Below are 24,528 nucleotides of genomic sequence, written 5' to 3' on the forward strand. Positions count from 1 at the left end.
CTATGTATAGCATTTTAATAAAACCTTAGTCGTCCGTGACCATGAAAACTGTATTCGTAATTTCACCGCGTCGGAAAGAATATAATGACGCCATTAAATGTGAGATTAAACCGTTATAGTGGTTTGAAATTTTGTTACATGTTCTAAACATAAAAACGTATTGAGTAACATAGAACTGCGAAAAGTATTTTGAACTTTAAGTACAAAAGTTGGCAAATTTGAAAAAAGAAACAGTTGACTATGTAGCTGTAATTAAAAGTCTACTAATACGAAAAAGAATTAATTCGAGATCATCGTATAGTTTAGTTATAATGAGTATATACTTACTACATTTTAATTTCATATAAATCTTTTCGTAGCTTACGTAATTATTTTCTTTAAAAAAATAGTAAATTTCTGAGCGCAAACTACTTAAAATTCCTTCACCCTTCAAAAAATATGTGATTAATTAAAAAAATATATGTAATGTTTGCAGCCAAGCGACTCGAAAGGATCAAGTTTGTCCTTACTGAAGTATTTAGATCCGGCTGAAAAACAAAAGAGAGACACAGCTCGCTCAAAGGAACGGAAGAGTGACGAGCAAACTATACAGTTAACTGAAGTTGAAGCCTTCTTTATAATGAAAGGTAACGTAACGTGAATGTAATTACGTTAAGTCAAATTGAAAGCGCTAGTTACAATGCAATCAACTAAATGGAGTTTTTTATCTTGTTTGAAATTGAATTGTACAGTTACTAAAAAAATTTTTTTGTTTTTCTTTTCGACAATGTTTTTCCTTTATCGTGGAAGTCATTCGTGAACATGTATTTAATTAGTAAAATTGGTACTTGCCTGCGGGATACGAACATCGACATAGGCGTATCATTCGCCACGACCGCAGCGGCCGTTTTATCCGTTAACCACGACGACTTTAAAACAATTCATAAACTATTGCTCTCTTTGAAATATGATTCTCTGTATGACTACATTTTTATTGCTGTCTTGTGTGAATGAAATAGCGAGTAATCTAGTGTATAGTGGTTACTGAAGACCATGAGGTAGGAGGAGCTAGCTTTTTTTTTTTTTGCTAGATGTGTGGACGAGCTCACAGTCCACCTGGTGTTAAGTGGTTACTGGAACCCATAGACATCTACAACGTAAATGCGCCACACACCTTGAGATATAAGTTCTAAGGTCTCAGTATAGTTACAACGGCTGCCCCACCCTTCAAACCGAAACGCATTACTGCTTCACGGCAGAAATAGGCGGGGCGGTGGTACCTACCCGTGCGGACTCACAAGAGGTCCTACCACCAGCAATTACGCAAATTATAATGTTGCGGGTTTTTTTTTATTTATTTTTATTATACGATGTTATTCCTTCACCGTGGAAGTCAATCGTGAACATTTGTTGAGTACGTATTTCATTAGAAAAATTGGTACCCGCCTGCGGGATTCGAACACTTATTACTAATTGCTCTGCTCTTGTGGGGGTATGCGACAGAGGGAAGATCTGACACCGAGCGGGTGTAATTACTCGGTAGACCGACGGCCCAAATGTTGTTGTTCGGAACTTGTATATATGCAAGTTTATCTTGAGCGAGATTCAGAAATCTGTCAAATATCTTGTATTGTATGATGGCTGTCTGCCACGTTCTGATCTCGTGTATTGTTTTTACAGAATTGGTACTCAGCATAAACAGGAAACCTACAAACATATCTGAAGGCTACGAAAGGTTCCTCGTGTTCTCGTTAAGCCTTTTAGAGCTCACGGCCACTCAGAAAACGTTTACACTCGAGGCTACCGTGAGGCTCGGCGCGCTGGATATGAAGCACCACAGGGAGGGGCACAGCGTCATACCCATGCTGGAAACACCCGATGTGGTTGCTATGGAAACGGAGCCTAATGCCGATAATGCTTGCGTCGATAAGGACAAGTACTTGTTCGCCGTCACTTACAGTAATGTGAGTACCCTTTACTTGATTTCCTAGAGACCGATTTACTACACTACTAATAATCGTAATGTGTTTAACGGTATATATATCGATTGAAAAGCAAACGTGACCAAGCGACAATGCGTGAACTTTACAGTAGCCTAATTTAAAGTTGAAATACCTGAAAAAAAATCTATTTTAACGAATCTAGCTGTAGGATTGAAATAATTTTAATAGACCTAGAAATATAATTTTTTTTGCGCATCGAATATGGCTATTGCCTATCATTTATGTACAAAGCAGTTATTGTCGCCTTTCAAGCGTCGATATATATTTATTGTATGTATGTATTTTCTTTAATAATGTGCTGTTAATAGTACACCGCAACATACCTGCTATATTTTTATCTGTCCAGAATTTCGGGTAGTTAAACGGTTGTCTGGAAGAGATCGCTTTTAGCGATAAGACCGCCTATTGTACAAACGTATCTGCTTGTTGACTGTTTTCTGATGTTAATTGTGTTTTGGTGTGCAATAAAGTATGTTCTCTCTCTCTCTCTCTCTCTCTCTCTCTCTCTCTCTCTCTCTCTCTCTCTCTCTCTCTTTTTCTACACTACATTCGTATTATATACACGTAATCCATCCATATTTTTTGGTTATCCCTCCCCTAGAAATGAATCTCAATCTAGAACACGTAAAGCTGCATTTATAAATTTGTACACTGAGTCGCATCGCATTCCTTTGCCGCATTAGTCACTTTGTTTGATATTTCTCTAGAAAATCACATCATTAATTGGTATGGAAGGTAGAAGTAGGCAGCAACATCTTAGTGTATTAAAAGTGTAAGCTGAAATGGAACAAATTAAGGTGGCGCCACAGTAGCAAGTGGAAAGATTTAAAAAAAAACCATAAACTGCCACACTTCACTCTTTAAAACTGCTATATTCATATCATTTCCACTTCCTACACCAAGGTTATTTCAGTGAGTTTTCCAACAACAATTTGCTGCATACAGGTGGATACTTTTTCAACTCGTCCCTTATACAAAATGGTACTCCTTACCTCTTCCCTCTATTTATAACAGATAGATTGATTTTCTTTTCAATTTTTGACAGGTCGACAAAAAGTGTCCAGAATTCCGCAGTCACTATGGTTCAGTAGAACAACTGATCGAGCTTGATTTCACCAATTTACGAGTTTTGCTCCATCTGCAAGGCTTGCAGGAGATATTGGTTATTGTCAATGAATACCAGGTAAGCTTAAAATTTTTCTATAAAGTTTTTTTTTTAAAGCTGAGCTAAGGTAACGTTTTTCGGGCCTAAGCCTTTAGATGGATATCAAATATTAGAGATGTCATTAGATTCATCTTAGTTGCTTGAATAACTTTTTGTTCCTACCTATCCTAGTAACCTCGAGGGGTTATACTAGGTTCATTTAACGTATAGGCGAGCTCACAGGTTTCAGTCTGGTGAATTTTCTAACACTAGCCCTAGCAAGAGCAGTGCTTCGCCGAATCTATCACTGGATCGGAAACGCGACCCACTGAGAAGATCCGGCGAGAAACTCAGTGACATAGATATATAATATGTATAAGAATATTACGTTTAATCATATAAATAATAACAATGTTGAAATTACTGATGTTTTTCCACTTCAGACAAGACTACAAGCCATACAGAGCACGGTTGATAGAACAGCCCACGCCGGACCTCTAGAAACCATTATGGAGGATGAAGAATTCTCCGCAGCCAAATCTAAAGGTATTTAAAATCAAAATTTCGTATCTCGAATAATCATAATTGAATTGTAATTTATTCAAATACGTCTACACTTCAATTTACAGTGAACGTTACAAAACCGACTCGCCGTAAGCAAATTGAGAGCATACAGTTGAAAGTGAACGTTAAAATCGGCGCCATAGAGATCGGATTCGCCACAGACAAGCGTCTCTTGTCCGTGGTGAGACTGCAGGGTGCCACTGCCGGACTTGTCCTAAAGAGTTCATATACGGAAGTCGATTGCGCGATGGCGTCTATTAAAGTGGAAGATCTTAATCCTGTTACAATTCATAAAGAGGTAAGTTTTTTACTGGTGGTAGCACCTCTTGTGAGTCCGCGCGGGTAGATACCACCGCCCTGTCTATTTCTACCGCGAAGCAGTAATGCGTTTCGGTTTGAAGGGCGGGGCAGCCGTTGTAACCTTAGAACTTATATCTCAAGGTGGGTGGCGCATTTACGTTGTAGATGTCTATGGGCTCCAGTAACCTCTTAACACCAGGTGGGCTGTGAGCTCGTCCACCCATCTAAGAAACAAACAAAAAGTAAAATTAAGTAAAATTCTGTTAATTGTTCAAATAAAGAACATGTAATGGACACATATACGTTTTTTAGATATTGAAAGTGCTCGGCGGTGATGTTATAAAGTTAAAAATAGTGTTGTACAATCTGGAGCACTATCCGACCGTGAGCGACGTGAACATGTCCGTCGATGCACAGATCAATTGTTTGCGTATCGTGTTCCTGAATTGGTACGTCAGTTCTATGCTGGTAAGTAATTTATTTTTATTTGAAAAACTCTTCATCTCTATTTGACAACGTGATAAAAATGGTTTTTTTCAATGCCTACTTGTTTGAGCAAAAATGATCTGGTAAAAATAGACGATTTGAACGTCTTACACCTTGGTAGGGCGTGTTGTGACCGCGCGAGGATAGGTACCACCTTCCTGCTTATTGCAGTCGTGAAGCATTATTGCTTTCCTTTCTTTGAACAGTGAGGCAACCGTTCTACTATAATACTACACTTGGAACTCTTAAGTTAGTGTTGGTATTTCATCATCATCTTAGCCTGTCTACTGTCCGCTGCTGAACATAGGTCTCTCTAACTGATGTCTAGTGCGGCCGGCCCGTTGCAACCTGCATCCAACGTGAATATTGGTGGTAACGTAGTGGTTTTTGTGTTGTTGAAATCTATGGGCAGCGGTAACTTCTTAACACTACTCACCTAAAAAAATGGAAGACGTAGCGTGGTGAGCCTCCCTGGACTGATGACCTATTGAGGTTCGCGTATCCGTCTACGCTAAAAATGTGATGAGTTAACTTAATGATTTTAACTAATGTACACAATTTTTTTAAAATTCAATATTGTAAACTTTTTTCGCATTAATTACGTAAGGCTACGTCACTTTTGTACAACTCTGCTACAAACACAAAATAAAAATCTGGTTTCTCAACTACTAATCGACTCACATCCGTCCGTTCACAAAACCCGAAAGGTTCAAAAACAAAAGGTAGGGGGTTAAAAGTGTTCAAAATTCCCTAAATTCTGCTAAATGCAGGCAGCGCAGGACAGACCGGTGTGGTGAGGCTTGGGGAAGGCCTATGTCCAGAAGTGGACGTCTGTGGACTGATAGAATAGAAAAAAAGGGTGCGTGTACTTATGTACGCGCGTAAGAATTTATACTTTATTTTTATTAAATGTATTTCTTTTTTATTTAAATTTTAATCAATTTGAAAAAAAATCGATTAAACAACATCATCAAACACGCATATTGGACATCCCTTTTCTTGACATCGTATAAATTCGGTAATTCTCGGTACGGTTTGGGAAGTTCACCTGCGGCTATATTCAGACTCGCCAAGTTACGTCGGTCGTATTGTAATGAGCGATTTAGTGGGCAACTTCATTCTGTTAATTTGTGTCACGGTGCGCGCGCATCGTAAAATTTCACTCTCATTAATTTTTCATAACGCGCCTAAAGAAGTATAACTTCAAAAAAAACAAATCTAAACCACAGTTTGCACAACATAATTTACATGACAGTTATGTACTTTTTCAGGAATTCTTGAACAATTTCCAAACAGCTCAGCAAGCCATCATCGACGCGTCGTCGCAGGCCGCGGACGCCGCGAAGGCCAACGTGCAGAGCGCCTACCAGAACTCGACGAAGCTGTCGCTGAAAGTTCGTCTGGCCGCGCCCATTATCGTCGTGCCGGAGAACTCGAAGAGCCTAAACGCCATGCTGATCGATCTGGGACGAATGAACCTTAATAATCGGTTCGTCGACTTACCTGTTGCGGTGAGTAATACAATATCGTAAAAATATTTTACCTATACTGAACATTTAAAAAAAAATTAAATTTGGAATTAATTGTCATATTTTAATTTAAGAAAATAAGAATCAGTTTGCATATTTCGTGATTGCTTCATTACGTAACTTCCTTATAAATTAATCAGAGTTAGACGGCAATGGGTAGATACTTTTTTGTCTTTAATTCGTACCTATATAAAATATAAATTATTTATTAAATGAAAAGGAAATTGATAGAAAGTTGAAAGAAGTACCATGTCACTGGTTAAATCTTTTTGAGGTTACCTTGAAAAGGAATTGCATTTTCAATAATTGAATAAATTATTATTTAAAAAAAAAAACATTTCAATTGGTTTCTTAGATTAGTAGATAGTACAAACGAAACATTACAGTACAGTACGATTTTTACTATCTTATACTTTACTATTTTATACTATAAATCATACTATTGGTAGGGCATATTGTAGGTACGATACATACCACCATCTTTCTTATTTCTGCGGCGAAGTAGTCATCTGTTCCGATTCGACAATTCGCGTACTCTTTATATTTATTAAAAAATTTGAGATTTCGACCTCACGTCAAGCGTTTTTATATCAATCTTGCTTTATAAAAAATAACTGGGAACAAATCACGCACTATTAGTAGGATTACCTCTGTTATGAGTACCAGAGACTGATATGCATGCCTATATATATATATATATATATATTTTAATATATATAGTATAAATAGATAATAAACACTCAGCCAAAGAGCAAACAAACCTGTTCATCACCCGATGCTTCTTTTGTTGCCCGATGTGGGAATCGAACCCACGACCCTCAGCGCGGCAGTCAGGAGCGCTAACTACTCCACCACCGAGTCCATCTTGATGGCTTGAATTTATATATAAAGTAATATAATAAGAGAATATGGGTGGAATGATTTAATGAGTTTACTTAATAAATTCCACCCAGGATGTGAGCAATAAAGTAACAGTGGACGAACTGACTCTTGAACTTGAAGACATGAAGGTGTCTTGCGTTGAACTAACGGACGAGCACCAAGAGTACAGCTACGAAAGGAAGCTGCTACGACCGACCAGCTTCAAACTCTTCGTCAAACGAAGCCTGTCGTCCTGGTACGAAGCGTTACCTGACTTGGATATATCCGGCAGAATGAAGACGATTGCTGTGAGTATTCGATTTTTACTATTTATCACACTAATTTAATTTGTTTACAATAAAAAATGTACAGTAACATTTCCAAAACAGAATACAGTTAACGAAAACGTTTAGATCATTTTAAACCTTCTAACCGCAAATATTGTACCAACATAACAATAATAGATAGTGTTTCATTGTAACATAAATCATCTCGAATTAAAAAATTGTGTTTGATTTGGATTTGATTTAGTTAAACAATACATTGCGCTCTAAATATACTTGCGTCCACGAGTGACAATAACTATTTATGTATCATTAGAATTGCCAACAGCAAAGGCAATAAAATGTAGTAAAGTGGTGAACCGCATGTAAACCATTGCGGGGAAAAATTTTATCAAGATGAATTAAATTATGAAATAACAAGTAACATTGTATTAAGAATCACATTTGATTATTCTATTTACTTAATTAAACATTGAGTAATACAAATGGAATAAATTGTATCTTCTGAGGTATTCATTTAATGTTCGGTTTTCAGATAACCATAGGCCACAGCGACTATAAGAGTATCATGAAAATTCTGAACCAAAACCTCCAAGAAGGGCAGAGCAAAGTGGAGGAAACGAAAGTGCCTCCTAATTTACAGAGGTCAACATCTAAGCCTGCCGTCAAAACTCAGACGAGCAAAGGGCAAGTGAAGTCCACCACAGCTGTGGTCAACACGGACGACACAAAGAAACCCAGGACCACCATCAAGTTTATGTTCACCATGGACAGCTTCGTCATAGATCTCATGAACACGACTAGTGTAAGTACAAAAACATTTTAAAATGTTTAAATATTTAAGTTTTATTTTTTTATTAAACTTAATATCCCTTTTAATTGTGATATGTCCCGTCGACAAACCTGATATTGTATAGTAAGCGGCACGTAAGTTGGCAAGGTTTTGGTGTAGTGGGGGTAATGTCGAGTATAGTGCAAATTGCAACAAAAAATTGTCACTTTTATTGCCCGCATATAATTTAATTTTTTATTTGTCATAATTTGTTTTTAAGCCTGTGTGTTTAGAAGAAAGTTAAAGAAAAGAGAGGAATTCGTGAAGTGTATTAGGTGTTATAAATAAAATACAATTAAAAGTTAAGAAGTTTATTTAAAAAAATATACTTAATATTAAAAATTATGTGTCGCCGTCGTCACTATCATTTTCTAATAGTGCTACCCCTTGGATTAAATTTATGGTAGCACCTGAGCTGGTGGAAGGAGTTGGCTCCTCATCGTTGACACAACGAAGAGTCGCTGTCGTCACTGTCGTAAATAATAAAACACTCAGTGACTGAATCGACTATATGGTCATTGGTATTTGGTCCTGGCATTGCAAACAAATTTAAAAGAATAACACTCGTAACAAAAACTAAATTTAAAACAATAATCGTAACAAATACTCAATATAAACAAAGGGTTCCTACAATTTAGTAGGCGCATGTGTAACCAGGAGCGAACGGAACGTGGACGCGGTGCGGGAGGGGAGGGTCGACTGACTCACCAATCGCGCGCTCGGAACGGTGCTACGTCTTTCCCCGCGTCCCGCTTGACAACCAAAGAAACCTAAAAAACGACTTCTGTGCATCTAACGACTCTTGCCAAGTTACGTGCCGGGGACTATAATAGTTTATTTCCGTATTAGCTATTCCGTGCTTAAACATCGTATAGTATTAATGAATACATTATTATTCAAAACAAAACTTTCCAAAAATATATTGTTAAGTGGTTACAGGAGCTCATAGATATCTACGATGTAGATGTCGCTACCCACCTTGAGACAAGTTCTTCTCTCAAGTTTCTAGGGTCTCAGTTGTAATAGTACGACGGCTGCCCCATCCTTCAAACCGAAACGCATTACTGCTTCACGGCAGAAATAGGCAGAGTGGTGGTTCCTACCCTTGCGTACTCACAAGAGGTCCTACCACCAGTAAATATGCCAATTATAATTTTGCGGCTTTGATTTTTATTACACTATGTTATTCCTTCACCGTGGAAGTCAATCGTGAACATTTGTTGAGTACGTATTTCATTAGAAAAAATGCTAGCCGCCTGCGGGATTCGAACATCGGTGCATCGCTACATACGAATGCACCGGACGTCTTATCCGTTAGGCCGGTTACAGTGCTCCACCGACCGTCTGTGCGTACGCTCCGTCCTGACGGTACGCATTAACCGATCGTCAGTTTGCTTCATTCAGTGCTCTCCTGACCAACAATCTGACCGGATTGGTATAGTCGGTACGCAAAAGGGAAACGTTTGCAAATAGTTTAATTTCTGCTTATTATTTTCGAAAACGTTTAAGGAACGCTCAAGTTTTTTTAATTACATATTTCAGAATGACGATCAAGTTTTGATGAATTATCAGCACATACTTCTTGCCAGGCCTTTAACTTGGCATCACGATCTTTATATAACACGTGGCCTTTGTCCCAGAGCGGTTCACGAAGACGAACCTCGGTGATTAGGCGCTCGGTGTCGATATATTTGGCCACGTTCAATACGAAATCGGTTTTTTTGATGATGATACAGACATCCGTACGGTCGGTCCGTCGATCCGTGCAGCACAGAACGCGTTCATTTGTTTCCATAGCGCGTCGGTCGACCGACGGCACGCATGCAGACGCGCTAGACCGACGGACCTCGTACGCAATGCGTAGCAATATGCGCGTGCGTACGGTCAGTCCAGCGCTGTAATGATTTATGAATTTTCATATAAACGACAAGCGCGATTGACGTACGCACAGACGGTCGGTGGAGCACTGTAACCGGCCTTAGGCCACGACGACTTTACTGAATTAGATAGGAATCATTGAGGTATTACGACTGTGTGATCAGATAAATAGTTCAATTGTAATCAGATAAATAGTTCAAATAATTCAATCAATTGCTGTTCGTTAGTCTCGCTAAAACTCGAGAACGGCTAGACCGATTTGGCTAATTCTCTGTGGAAGTCCAGAGAAGATTTAAAAGGTAGATAAATATGAAAATGCTCGAAATTAAATAAAAATAACAATTTTGTTTGTCCTTTGATGTGTCCCCCGTCGGACGGATTCCTTTTGTTTGTTTTAAGTTTATTTTATACAAAAGTTTAGGTCTTTCATTTATCGATTGAGGCACTACGAAGTCTGCTGGGTCAGTTAGTTAAGCAGTAAAGTTCTTTGTTTAGTCAGCAGATACCATGTTCACGAAAGATGTGGAGTTGGCCCGTTTCTGCTTGGCGCTTCTGTCCGTGAAGGGGCGGATGTTCTCCGACAGCTCCATACACACGTCAGTCCTGTTAGTCGACTGTACGCTGGACGACACGCGGCCCGGCCGCGGCGCCAAGATCACAAGGTAACCACTCATGGTGACAACTCACTATTGATTATTGCGAAATATAAATTTTTTGCGCATCGAACCTATCATTTATGTATAAAGCAGTTATTGTCGCTTAGTCACGTTTGCCTTTCAAGCGTCGATATGTATATTGTGATTAATAAATTGGAATACGCTTTATTAGGTACCTGGAGCGACGAAGAGAAAAACGCGAAAGATCCGTAGACGACGACGGATCGCACAACGCTATTATGGAAGCGCACGACAAAATTCGCAGCATGATCGACATAACATACACTATGAAGAATTCCGATACTTTCAGTAAGTAAAATTTTTTTTATTGTCATTTTCTTCAGAAAAAAACGCCTGTTAGCCATAAACATGGTTTAACCATTGAAATCAGTGCTAGTGTTGCTATTATTAAATTATAATTACCTACTCGCCAACCTTAATGATAGTTCACGTGCGGTTAGAAATGAAACCTTAGGAAAAATTATCTCTCATTCATGTCATTCTCTATTTCTCTCTCTCTCTCTCTCTCTCTTGCAAGCTATTTTCTATAGATGTATATGTTTGTCTTAAACATACTATTACTTTTCTACTATCGATTCCGATTCATCGAATTTTGTAATTTTTGGTTTCATTCCGTTAAAAATGACAATGCTAAAGAAGTTTTCACTTCAACAATATTATGATGATATTATTGACGTATTGAATATTATTGAATAATAATATAATATTTGTGTTGTTTCCGTTCTGTAAACCAAACATTTTGTTGCAGTCGACATGAGAATATTCAGTTTCAATCTGATTCTGGCGATGGACTTTTTGAACAAGATAGCGGAGTTCATGACGACGGGGCTCGCCGCGGAGACGCCCGCCGACGCGAAAGAAGAACTTAAACAAGTCAAAACCGCCGACAAATCTGTGGAGGCTTCCGTAAGACATTTTATTAACGAGCAATATTTGACTGTTATATCTAGCGATACAAAATGACGCAATCCGTCTGTAATTTCGCTAGAAATACTCAAATGGTTATGCAGACATCGAATACATAAGCCGTTCTGTCTTTTATTTTGTCACGACATTTTGTTTGCTGTGCTTCAATACTCATGTTTTAAAAGTACAGAATAAAGATACAAATATAGACTGGCAGTGTTCTTGTACTATAATAATACCAATAGTATATTGTACGTATTCTCTTTAGGTAATGAACTTAAGCTTAACAGCCCTGGAAACTTTTTAAATGGATATCCGCTCTCTCACTTCGAATTAGCACCCGTGACGTAGGGCTGTCACTCCACAAAAATGGGAAGCACTTTGAGGCATTCGTACGTGTTTATTATAAACTGAAAGTTTTGCTCGATTTTACAGCGCAAGAAAATATCATCAGTAGCTCCAACAACAACAACGGAAACACCGAAGCTATCGATGATGACTGTAAACATAAAAATTGAACAACCGGATATTATTTTGGTCGAGTCGCTCGAGCAGAAGAATTGTGACGCTCTAGTTTTGAATGTAAGTTAACTGACTGAATAAGCTTATTGCGTTCCATTACGTAACGAATTAACGTAATTTAAATAAAATTTAATGTCTTATTATAGATGTTCGTTTTAAATGATTAGATTTAAATTTTGGAAGTGCTTCTTCTTCTTCTTTGTCGTTTCCTCGTTTATTTAATTTCTATTGGTTAAAAAAAAAATACTGAGGGTCGTGACCACCTCGGTCCAGTTTTTGCACCAGCTTCTAATGTTGCCTGCATTCGGCCTGCTTAATGGCGCCCGGGACGCTGGTGTTTGTGGCCTCCTTGACAATGTCCGTCCACCTGGTTGGCAATCTTCCTCGGCTTCTCTTTCCTTCTACGTGACCTACAACTATTAATTTTTCCAAGTTCTCAGGATTTTGTTGGGCCACGTGTCCGAAGTACTTGAAGAGACGCTGCATACAGATAGACGGGTCTTGAGGTTTAGCTCCTCGAGAATTGACACATTTGTTCGGCGCTCCGGCCATGATACGCCCAACATTTTGCGCCAACACCACATTCCAAATGCGTCAATTCTCGATCGGGTACGGGCCTTGAGGGTCCACGTCTCAGAAGTGCTAGAGGTCTTGTAATCGGATCCTACTTTTTATATAATCTGTAGTTCATTTTAGTTCATTGCCAATTCATTATTATGTCCAGTATTTTGTAGCTATAAAATTGTGTGTCTTGTCTTTAGATGGAAGCTCGGTTTAAGCTTCGACAAAGCTCCGAGCGTATGGTCGCGGAAGGCGGTATCTCCGGCCTGCAGATGGTCATTAGGACCATCGGACAAGAAGAACGACCGTCGACGCCGCGGTACCTGTTAGCTCCGACGCACCTCTCGCTGGCGCTCTCGCAGCCTCCGGATAGCGGGATGCACGTGGATCTGTCCGTCACCGATATTAAAATCACCGTTTCACCAGGTATTAGTGAAAACTGTTTATAAATATTACTAGAATAGTCTAGAACAGTGGCGGGCAAACATTTGGCCACAAAGTTTTAAAAATTCTAGAAGGAGGGCCAGAATTATATGAAAAATGCATTTTGTATTAAAGCTTTTTAATAAACAAAATACATTTTACTATTACTATTACGCCAAATTATTATTATTTTACTATACTATTTATTACTAAATTACTATATTTTACTTTTACGCCAAAATACTTTTTACTAAAAATTCGAAGGTTTTCAATTATAAAGGTCAGATTTTATTTTACGCGCCAAAATGCTGACTAGAATATTTAGGATGGATGGACTCTCGGCGGGCCGGATTACATACTTCCGCGGGCCGTACTTTGCCCATCACTGGTCTAGAACAAACTCACGATTCGCTATACACAGCCTATATATACACAACTTGTATGCTACCTTGAGGCGTGAACTCGAAGTCTCGTTTATATTCAATATAATTTATTTATTTAATGCAATCTTCTTACATACTAATAGTTCAATAACGGTCTACCCTTCAATATAATCTAGTTTAATATAAAGTAATATAATGTCTTTTCCGTTCATATAGATATCATAGCGCTGCTGAATCGAGTATTGGCAACGATGACAAGTCGAGAGGAGGACAACGGGGAACAAGAGCTCAAAGCTATCATCTACCAAAACCTTTGGGATATACAGCCTCTGAAACCGAACGCGCATTGGTATTTAAAAACTGGTATGTTTTATTGAATTTCACTTTTAACATCGGAAGTGATTCATAAGCCGCCGTCTACTGCTATGAACTTTATTGATCTCGTTCGAACAAGAACATATCAAATCGACGAGGAACCAAAGGGGACATATCAAAGTCAAAACGTAAACAATAAGTTTGGTGATAATAATAATATTTCAAGAGAATATTAAGGTCTTTATTTATTATAGGTGTTGTTATTGAATCAATATCAAATGGAAATATGATATTTAGTAGCCCCAATTCAGAGGTCGCAATAAATAGATTAATCAATATTATGTTTACAGAGGTAGCCCAAGAGGCTATCAATCTCGAAGAGCAATACCCCGAAGTGACGACGAAGCCGCCCGTCGGGGAGATATGCTTGCTGTCCAGTCCGTCCATCATAGTTTCCTTAGAGATGGACATCGGCAATGAAACCATCCCCGTCCTAGTGATGCAAGCCTCGCTCAGCGGACAAGTTAAGGATTGGAGCTCGGATGTAAGTTTTATTATCTATCTATCAGCTCACAGACGTCCACTGCTGGACAGGCCTCCCCTAAGCCTAGTTACAATCATCGGTCCTGCGCTGCTTACAACAGACCCCAGCGAGCCTCAATAGGTCGTCGGTCCACCTTGTGGGAGGCAGCCCTATACATTTCATTACGGATTCTCCCGATCCATTAACGGTGCTTTTAGGTACCTCAAGCACCGGCCACCGTCCTCGTCGAACCCGTCGCTTGCGACGAAGGGCTCGACGAGTAAATTAACCCACAGACACAGCCCACTGAGTTTTTCGCCGGATCTTCTCAGTGGGTCGCGTTTCCGATCCGGTGGTAGATTCTGCGAAGCACTGCTCTTGCTAGGGTCAGTGTTAGCAACACTCCCGGCTTGAGCCCTGTGAGCTCACCTACACGCCCGGCTACGCATGAACATAGGAAAAAAGTAGGGGGCATACCCAGTCTGACCCAGTCTGAATTTTATTAATTCCATTAAAATTAATACCGTTGACTGCTATACGCTTTATAAAAGCAACTGGTAAATACATTGCTAATAGATAGCAATACGCTAGCACGCTAGAACATTTTCTGAACCTTTAGGAATTTTATATCTTCCAACAAAAGAGGTATGCAAAAATAGTCTATTTTGTCTATGATTGTGTCGTGTTCAATTTCCGTGACGTTTTCTGCAGCTCTACCTGGAGTCCACGTGGGCCATGCAGGTCTCGTACTACAACATGGGCCGCGCGGTCTGGGAGCCGCTCATCGAGCCCGTCGAAGTCATGAAAGATTACCAGTACAAGCATATTCCGTGGGAACTTAAAATGGAGGTGAATATTGATATAGCTGTGGTATATATAAACGTAGGCAATGCTTAACTATGTACCTCAGTTAGAATACTGCAAATAATTAGTTCGTAAGCACATGTACTCTGTTTTAATAACGTATTAAAATATTTCTTAATCTTTGCTCTCGTGATCGAAAACACTAGATTTGATTTAATTTTTGTCAGCAAACATACTGCCTGTAATGTTGATTTTTAATAAGTATTCGCAGATTTATCTAAATTGCACTATCGATTTTATCGTAACGCCTCAGAATAAAAAAAATATATTAACATTTTAAATTGTTAATGCCAACGAAATTTTAAGAAGCAAGGTTGGAATTTTATATTTATGATTACCTACACCATTTACACTAATAAAATCGCAGTGCCAAGCTAACTTGTTCGCAACATGGTAGTGGTGGTAGGATCTCTTGTGAGTCCGCACGGGTAGGCACTACCACCCCGCCTATTTCTGTCGTGAAGCAGAAATGCGTTTCGGTTTGAAGGTTGGGGCAACCGGTGTAACTATACAGAGACCTTAGAACTTATATCTCAAGGTGTGTGGCGCATTTACGTTGTAGATGTCTATGGGTTTCAGTAACCACTTAACACCAGGTGGGCTGTGAGCTCGTCCACACATCGAGGCAATAAAAAAAACATAAAAATTAAGAAAAAATCTGTATAAAGAAAAATGTAATTTGTAAAATAATTTTATTATAATTTGTTTGTGAACCAGGAATGAAGTAGAATAGCGATATAGTTTGTTTATCCGGAGATTGATCAGTTTATTTGTTTAGGTGATGATGCGACCACAAGAACAGCTGCAGATCGACACGGGAGACGAGGCCGCAAACTTCAAAGCCGTCGCTCAGAGACAAGCGAATAAAATCGTCACGATATCGAGCGTCGAACCATTAGAAATTACTATCACTAGAACCGGAATGGAGGTAAGGTTTAATTGTGTTCATGTGTTTCTTTACCGAGAATGTGGTAAATAAATGGTAAAATAGGCAGCGGCTTGGCTCTGTCCCTGACATTGCTGAAGTCCAGGGGCGACGGTAACCACTCACCATCAGGTGGGTCGTCTATTCACTGCCTACAAAGGCTATCTGAAAGATTTCTTTTTATCGAAAAAATATAATGAAATTTTTTCATAAATGAGGAAATTTACTGTAATTTCACGCTTGACCGAGAGCGCACTATTGTACAGTGACATCAACGTTTAACGGTATAAAACAGATTTTAGCCGGATTTATTCGGGACGCGGGAAAATAATAGAGCATTCCTTATCGATCTTTTACAAGTAATCTGTAACCAGAATAAAAACATTATTTACCAAGTACATATTTTGGTTTTGAATATGCATGTCATTCAGCTACCCAAATAGTATTTCAAATTAGTTTATCATGATTCTTAAAAGCTATACAATGAATAACTTAAATTTTTATGTTTCATTTTTTTTTTGTTAAAGTATTTAAGAATTTAATTCTAGCTTGAGAGGTTAACTTAGATTTTTGAATGGTGTGATGGTATGATACAAAATTGTTTTTTGTTCCACAGGTTCTGTCCCAACTTGGCAACTCATTCTCTGCAGCCATTGCAGATACATCTGACTCTTCTGTTGTATCGAAATCAAAGTCTGATGACGTAAGTACCGTATCAAGCGATGCGCTTGTGCCGGTGTTCAAATACCATAGACTTGTATAATTTTTTCTAAGGAAATAATTAAACTAGAAAATAATAAGATCATGTAAAAAAAAATTGGTTGTCTGTAAATTCGGTTTACGGACGATAGTTTTACGTGATAACGTAATAAAGAAGCATTGATGAAAAATTGCATACTTTTATGAATTAAATTAAATTATTATCACTGAATTGTCATTATTTTGTATAATGCAAAGGAAGGGTTAGAGAGAGAAAGAGAGAGAGATAAATTAACGCTTGGGCCAATGGTGCCTCTCTATCGTTTGTTCCGCGCTCTCGCTTGCACGCTCAGATTCAGGCAGAACGTGATACTTTTTTATAGGTGCAGCTGGTTTTCGTCGATTTATATGTCATCTATGATACGCCAATAAAATAGAAAAAATACTGTGCGCAGTTACTACATGTGATTGTAAGCCAGAACGGATAGGTACCACCATCCTGTTTGCTTATGCCGAGAAGCAGTCATCCGTTCCGGCTTAAAATATGTGTAAGAGCCGTGACAATTCAATTGGGACATCGGCCTCGTATACCGAGCTGGGAGGCAGTATTCACCTATACCTAATCTATAGAAGATACAAGTGCACAAATATGCCAGATGGGCTCATTCACCCGTCTAAGCAATAAAAATGTAAACGATACGGGCGCCATCTTCAGTGTGTTACCGGTACTCGTCAGAAATTTGCACTTTACGTCTTTATGCAGAGAAGACGACCGACCGAAAAAAAACGTTACATTAGGGCTTATTTTAAAGTAACAAATTAGTCAGTGGGTATAATATTAAAAAATATATAATTAATTAAATTAAAATTACAATTAAATTTTTTTAGCAAATGGCGAAGAAGAAATTCTATGGTGCCCCGTACGTTTTGCACAATTGTACCGGCCTGACTGCTAGGCTAATGTTACAAGACAACCACGACTTTTCCGTATTTATCGTCGAAGACAAAAGTGTTTCTGACTACAGGTATGTATGTACATGAATATTAAAAACTCTTGCACGGGCTTCCTCTTGTGGAAGTCGATAATCTCTATTTATTTTAAATTTGTAGGGAAGTCGTTTTGGAGTCGGGCGCGTGCGTACCGCTTCAGTTGAAGCATGGCGGTCTGAATATGATGAAACTTAACGAACCCCCACCGCCCCTGAAGTTAAATGTTAAGGTATGAATATTATCACCGATTTAAATATAACACAGGTGCCAACCCTGACACCGATTCTGATTGTCATTCATGTATTGTCATAACGGCATTTGTTGATAGCAGCGCCCACTGCGTTTCTCGCCGGATTTTCTCAGTGGGTCGCTGTTCCGATCCGGTGGTAGATTCTACGAAGCACTGCTCTTGCTAGGGCTAGTGTTAGCAAATTCTCTCAGGTTTAGCCCGTGAGCTCACGTGCCCGTATTGTCGTAGCTGGAATAGCATCTTAGGCTACCAGAGAATAGGTAGGAAAAAAAACAGCAGTCTTGGGATTTGGATTGAAAATTTGTCATGAAAAATTTTATGTTAGATAACGAGATAGACGTATTCTTCATACTTTCGATAAAGGTATATTTTATATTGAAAATAGTTTTTGTCGTGTCTGTAGTCTAACGTCTCGGTTGTTAGCGTATTGAACGTTGTGATGTACCAGAGTTCAAATCCCGGATAGATACTAAGTTTTCTAATTTAATACGCACTTGACATGTACTTAACAAAAAATCTCCACGAATCTCGAACGGAAACATGAAAAAAATAACTTAATCGGTAAAATATATTAATGCCTCACATTTATCTTAACTTTGAGGGTCCTAATTGTAGTTAAAAGCCTTAAAAAAAATAACAAAATATCTTACAGATTGTGGAAATAGACGAAGACCTTCAGATACCCGTCGAACGTGCCGACAAAAGGTACTTCACTCTGGGACGGAAACTCACCAGCGGCACTATGGAGAGGAACGTGCCTCACGTAGCAGCCGCCGAGCCGCGGGGGCTCATCTCGGACGTGGTTATGCAAGATGCAGCCTTGCACATCTATCTGCGCAGTGTCGTGCAAGTAAGCACAAGTTTACTTCATTGAGGAGTTGAGGAGTTGAGAGAAATTGTTACTGGACCCATAGACTTCACGACGTAATACCACCACCCGCAACAAGACATGCGACCGAAGACTATCATTGCGTGAAAGCTTGCAGAGGGGCGAGAACGAATGACTATCGAATCGCTATCCAGAAAAAATGTTTTAAACAGCGCCCCTACCGTCCATAAAAAGAATTAATTTCAGCGGCAGGAATGAATTTCGCGATAGAACCGTCACTTTCTTGAAACTCAAAACTTATACTGATAATAGAGAGCACTAAAATTGATTTGACATACGGTAACGTAAATCTTGATGGCTGACTATCGAATAATACCATCTAATGTAACCATCAGTTTTTGTATTGATAACTCGATACATTTACACTACGAATTCGATAGATTTTTGTGCTTGACGTACAAATCATGCCATATTGGTATGAACCAATGAGTGATAATGAAGAAAGCGACGGCACATTATTTTTAAAAATCTTTATTGTATTTTACAACACTCACGGAAAGAAATATGCTGGTGCTATTATAGACACCGCTAAACCAAGCGTTTCCTTCCACCTTTTCAATACGCAGCTCGAAGTTTTTAAAACACACAGAAAAGATATACCTAATAGAAAAACCGGTCAACATTTTTTTTTTAATTCCCTGGTTTATAAAGTTTATTAAAGCTTAGTAAAGCTTAAAGTTTACTTCGCAATAAATGCTCTGACGAAGCCAACTTCACTGCGTTTGACGTCATTTGAGAACAAAATGTACGACATGTTCAACTTATGTCATAAATTAATAATACCCAATAATTAACCACATATTATTATGACATCATACGTTGCAATTGAAGTCAAGTTTTAATGTTGTTCTTTATCATAGGTAACAAACACATTATCCGTCAACGTATCGGTATATTACATGACACTGAGCGGAAACGAAGTCAGATTGTTAGGGGAAGTCCCGCCCGGCGAAATACTAAGGCTTCCGCTGCAAGCCGTGCACACACCAACCGCAGAAATATTTTTCTCCGTCGAAGGTAAAATTGTCATTCTTATAGATTGATCGATATGAGTAATGATTTTTTTTATTGCTTATATGGGTGGCCGAGCTCACAGCCCACCTGGTGTTAAGCGGTTACTGGAGCCCATGGACATCAACAACGTAAATGCGCCACCCACCTTGAGATATAAGTTCTAAGGTCTAGGTTCTAAGGCTGCCCCACCCTTCAAACCGAAACGCATTACTGCTTCACGGCACAAACAGGCGGGGTGGTACTACCTACCCGTGCGGACTCACAACTCGGAATGTCCAACATTAATTAAATCAGTATAGTAATTTACTCAGATGCTTTAATTAATTTTAGTTATCGATTACAATGGGTACGTTTTACTTTTTTTACTGTTGTTAATCTATACTGATATATAAATCAGTGGCTTTTACGGATGTTCCGTTATAACTACTGAACCATGCATCCGATTGACTTGAAACTTGGTATCCATGTAGAAAATACATGAACTTGATGGATAGACTAATATTTATATGAGTGTTGGACTCCCTACACCAGTTGCGGGGGCGTTAATGATGGGAATCTTTGTGGAGGTGAGAAATAATAATGTTAATTTTAAATGCCCTGCGAAGCGGACGGGTACAGCTAGTGTTTTATATAAATCTGAGTTGGTGCGAACTACGGAACCTTCAGCGTCTGTAGCACCCTACAACCTGCTATAGTGATGTGTTCGTGCGCAGGTTTCACCGTGTCGGTATCGCCCTTCGTCTGGCGCGAGCTGCAGCAAGAAGTCAGGATCGCTAAACTACTTCAGTGCAACTCGAAAGATAAAGCTAGCGGTGAAAAGTTCTATATCAAAGTAAGTATGCTTTTAAGTTTTAAACCAACATATTCGAATAACAAAAAGATTATATATTTTAAATTAATTATAAATTTGCGAAATTAACATCTAAAGCTGATGTAAAACTAAGTCATATACTAACTAGTATTATAGGTAGGAGCTATTTATTTATTTATTTATTAAAATGTGCCTATTTAATGTAACAATTTCATTGCTTAGACGGGTGAACCTAATCACAGCTCACCTCTAATGTGCTAATTGGAGCCCATAGATATTAACGACCACAATACCGGCACCCACTTTGAGACGAAAGTCTAAGTCCCAATTGTAAATTGCAACGGCTGTCCCGCCCTTCCATTACTGCTTCGCGTCAGAAATAGGCAGAGTGGTGGTGCTCATCCGTGCGGGCACACAAGACGCCCTACGACCAGTGATAACGCAAATTATATTATAGCCGGTATCATTTTTCCTACATGTTATGTATGGTTCGATATTTCATTACAGGCCATAGGGACCATGGAGCAAGTGTTCTACGAGCACTCGAACCGTCACACGTTCGCGTCGTCTTGCTACGACATCGTCCTGAAGCCGGCGGTCAAGCTACAGAACTGTCTGCCGGTCGACATCGTCGTGTCCCAGCTGGGCCTCAAGCGCACGCAGACCTTCAAGCCGGGCGAAATGTTCCACTTGTCGCACTTGGCGCCGAATAAAGCATCGATCGTTATTATGGTGAGTGTGAATTGTGTCACCGGTAAGTTTGTTATTCATCATCATCTGCCTACAGCAGTTCACTGCTGGACATAGGCTTCTCCAATTGCACGCCACTGAGCACGATCCTCGGCTCTCTTCATCCAGCTCTTGCCAGTCACCCTCCATATTACAACATAAAAATTAAACTGGTGTTTTTAATATCATTAATATAAACAATTTTAGTGTAATCTACCCACAATTTAGTGGAAAATAAATATCGAATACTTTTTTCATCGTCATCATCATCATTCATCTGTCGTTCTCCCAGACACCTGCTGTCGGCGCAACATGCTTTCTCCTTCCATACCCCTCTATCATATACTATTTCATCACTCACTCCCCTCTTACGCATATCGTCTTTCACGCAATCCATCCATTTCTTAGTCTACCTCTTCCTGTATATCTTTCCACATTCATAGTGCATACTCTCTTACCAACTACATTTTCATTTCGGCGCATCACATGTCCATACCATCTCAAACGCGCACTTCTCAATTTCTCTGGCACAGGTGCCACTTTCAGACTTCCTCCAACATACCTTTCTTGTCGTGGCGTGCAACCTCTTTGACAGGACATAAGAACTACAACGACTAGACATAGACACAGACTGAGACAGACACTTGACAAGAATTAAAAATAAAAAGAGAAAATGGAACGAGGGCGTACGTGACTACCGGCAGGCAGTACTTTTTTTACTTTCTAAAAGACGGACACAAATGAGACGACAAGGAACGAATTGACCGTTCTCATCTTTTTTTTTTTTTCCTAGATCTGCGGACGAGCTCACAGCCCACCTGGTGTTAAGTGGTTACTGGAACCCATAGACATCTACAACGTAAATGCGCTACACACCTTGAGATATAAGTTCTAAGGTCTCAGACAACGGCTGCCCCACCCTTCAAACCGAAACGCATTACTACTTCACGGCGGAAATAGGCAGGGCGGTGGTACCTACCCGTGCGGACTCACAAGAGGTCCTACCACCAGTATCATCTATACTAATATATAAATCTAGTGGTTTTTACGGATGTTCCGTTATAACTACTGAACTATGCATCTGATTGACTTGAAACTTAGTCTAATAGTCTAATATTTATATGAGAGTTGGACTCCCTACCCTAGTTGCGGGGTGTTAATGATGAGAACCTTTGTAGGGGTGAGAAATAATAATGTTAATTTTAAATGCCCGGCGAAGCGGACGGGTACAGCTAATATGTATATAAAATAGACGACAAAAGAACGAACCGACCGTTCATTTTTCTTTCTTAACATTCTCAAATACCCGTTTATTTTTAGATACAAAACTATTTGGAGAAGTGCTGGGTGTGTACTAAAAATCTCCCCGAGGCCGAGATGGAGTTGTCGGTGTGGTCGTTCGAGTCGCACGACAGTCCGTCCGTGATGACGCTCGAGCTGGGCATGTGCAGCGCCGACACGGACGGCACGCAGATGCTCTCCCTGTACTGCCCCTTCTGGATGCTCAACAAGACCGGCTTCACTCTGTGCTATAGAGTGAGTACAAATGTCCTATAATCAAATCAATCGATGTGACATTTTTTTTATATTGGTAAATGTTTTTAAAAAAAGAACAGCGTGCGTGCAAGTTGTTGCACGTGAATGAAGTGAAACTTCTTTTTCGATGTGTGTGTAGTGTTGTGGTTTTCTTCATTTTTCATCCTCAAATCAGATTGCTCTTTTAATAGTGAATGATGTGTGTAAGAAATGCGACATCTTCAACATTTATATGATATATACAATACGACCGACGTAACTTGGCGAGTCCGAACTTCGCGCAGAAGGCTGCGCACAAACGTTTTTAGGAACCAAATGGTGGTATGAGCAACGTGCGCGGGGCGGAGGTCTAGGCTAGGGATTGACTCTATGTAAACACAATCGTCCCTTTATTCAATCAAATATCACAATCGATTTTTATCGGTTTGGAATTTATTGATTTTTGTTTATATGAGATAATGAATGAAAGAGATTTACAAACATATTGAATGTTGTCGTTAGTAAACGAGACTTCATCTTTAATAAAAAAAAAAACTAATAACACTTTATTTTCTTGGTTGAAAGACATGATTTAGTTGAATATCAGTTATTTATCAACAACTACTACAATAGGGACTGTTCGTGAATATTTTAAACCTCCTATAAAATGGAATATAAATATATATTTTTATATAAATTTTAATCAATTTGAAAAAAAATCGATTAAACAACATCCTCAAACACGCATATTGGACATCCCTTTTCTTGACATCGTATAAATTCGGTAATTCTCGGTATGCGGTAATGTGTCTCACTCACACGCTAGCATTAGTGTCGTGTTCGTGTCGCTATCTCTGTCTTGAGTACGGGCGGCTACAAAAGTTTTCATTGATTTGTTATTATTATACTGTTTTTGTTTAGTGCTCAGTTTTTTGTTTAGTTTTAAGATTGTTTGTGTTTAAATTTGTTTTAGTATTGAGTGTCCCTTGGCATTTATACTATTCGTTAACAAAGATGCCACCAAAGCATAATAGTGTTTTAAATCGACGGCCGACAAACATAATTTTTGATTTTTTTTTAAAAAGAAAAAGAAGAAGGCGTAAAAGATGTTGACAGTTTTATTTAGAGTTGCTAACGATCTGGTGTATCGCAACGCACAGTACAGCGGATCGCAACTGAAGGCAGTGTTGGGCTTACTTTCGAATTAATTTAATTACGTTATTTTTACCGCTTTCTGTCTTAATTTATTATTTTTTTATTACCTCTCTTTCATTTATTACGTTATTTTTATAGCTTTCTCTCTCATAGTGTTTTGATATTCATTTTATTTGTACTTGGTCCCTGTATATGGAAATTTTAATTCGTATTTTGATTTAAAAAAATGAATGCTAATAACACTTTTTTTACAAGTGTACATGCGCGAAAGTTGACCTGCGGCTATATTCAGACTCGCCAAGTTACGTCGGTCGTACTGTACTTATTTTTTTTTTTTTAAATGCTTTCTTAAATTATTGGATGTTACTCGTTGTTAATGCTCGCGCTGGCTTGTAACAGATATACTATGCGCATGCGTTCGAGTGCCACGCATTCACTCTCGCTCTGTCCCTTTTTTAGTATGGTAGCGTTAAACGTTTAACGCAACCTTGTTGGGAGTCGCATTAGAAGTTTCACT

The 24,528-nt window shown here is 38.9% G+C and overlaps 1 protein-coding gene across 1 annotated transcript in view; it reads left to right on the top strand.

Annotated features, from left to right (window-relative positions):
* Positions 1-24,528, top strand: part of Vps13 (vacuolar protein sorting 13C) — a 66,352-nt gene that overhangs the window by 19,732 nt on the left and 22,092 nt on the right. Inside the window, 26 exon segments of the mRNA XM_089729708.1 lie at positions 476-626; positions 1,660-1,943; positions 3,028-3,165; positions 3,570-3,672; positions 3,756-3,988; positions 4,303-4,458; positions 5,748-5,987; positions 6,959-7,174; positions 7,686-7,955; positions 10,356-10,522; positions 10,689-10,825; positions 11,286-11,443; positions 11,879-12,025; positions 12,727-12,952; positions 13,549-13,695; positions 13,998-14,191; positions 14,882-15,019; positions 15,813-15,962; positions 16,576-16,662; positions 17,547-17,683; positions 17,769-17,877; positions 18,551-18,748; positions 19,648-19,804; positions 20,515-20,633; positions 21,120-21,344; positions 22,662-22,877. Coding sequence (XP_089585834.1) covers positions 476-626; positions 1,660-1,943; positions 3,028-3,165; positions 3,570-3,672; positions 3,756-3,988; positions 4,303-4,458; positions 5,748-5,987; positions 6,959-7,174; positions 7,686-7,955; positions 10,356-10,522; positions 10,689-10,825; positions 11,286-11,443; positions 11,879-12,025; positions 12,727-12,952; positions 13,549-13,695; positions 13,998-14,191; positions 14,882-15,019; positions 15,813-15,962; positions 16,576-16,662; positions 17,547-17,683; positions 17,769-17,877; positions 18,551-18,748; positions 19,648-19,804; positions 20,515-20,633; positions 21,120-21,344; positions 22,662-22,877 — 4,503 coding nt within the window.

The sequence above is a fragment of the Bombyx mandarina genome, chromosome 09 (genome assembly GCF_030267445.1).
Source record: "Bombyx mandarina strain Sakado chromosome 09, ASM3026744v2".
Classification (NCBI taxonomy): Eukaryota; Metazoa; Arthropoda; class Insecta; order Lepidoptera; family Bombycidae; genus Bombyx; species Bombyx mandarina.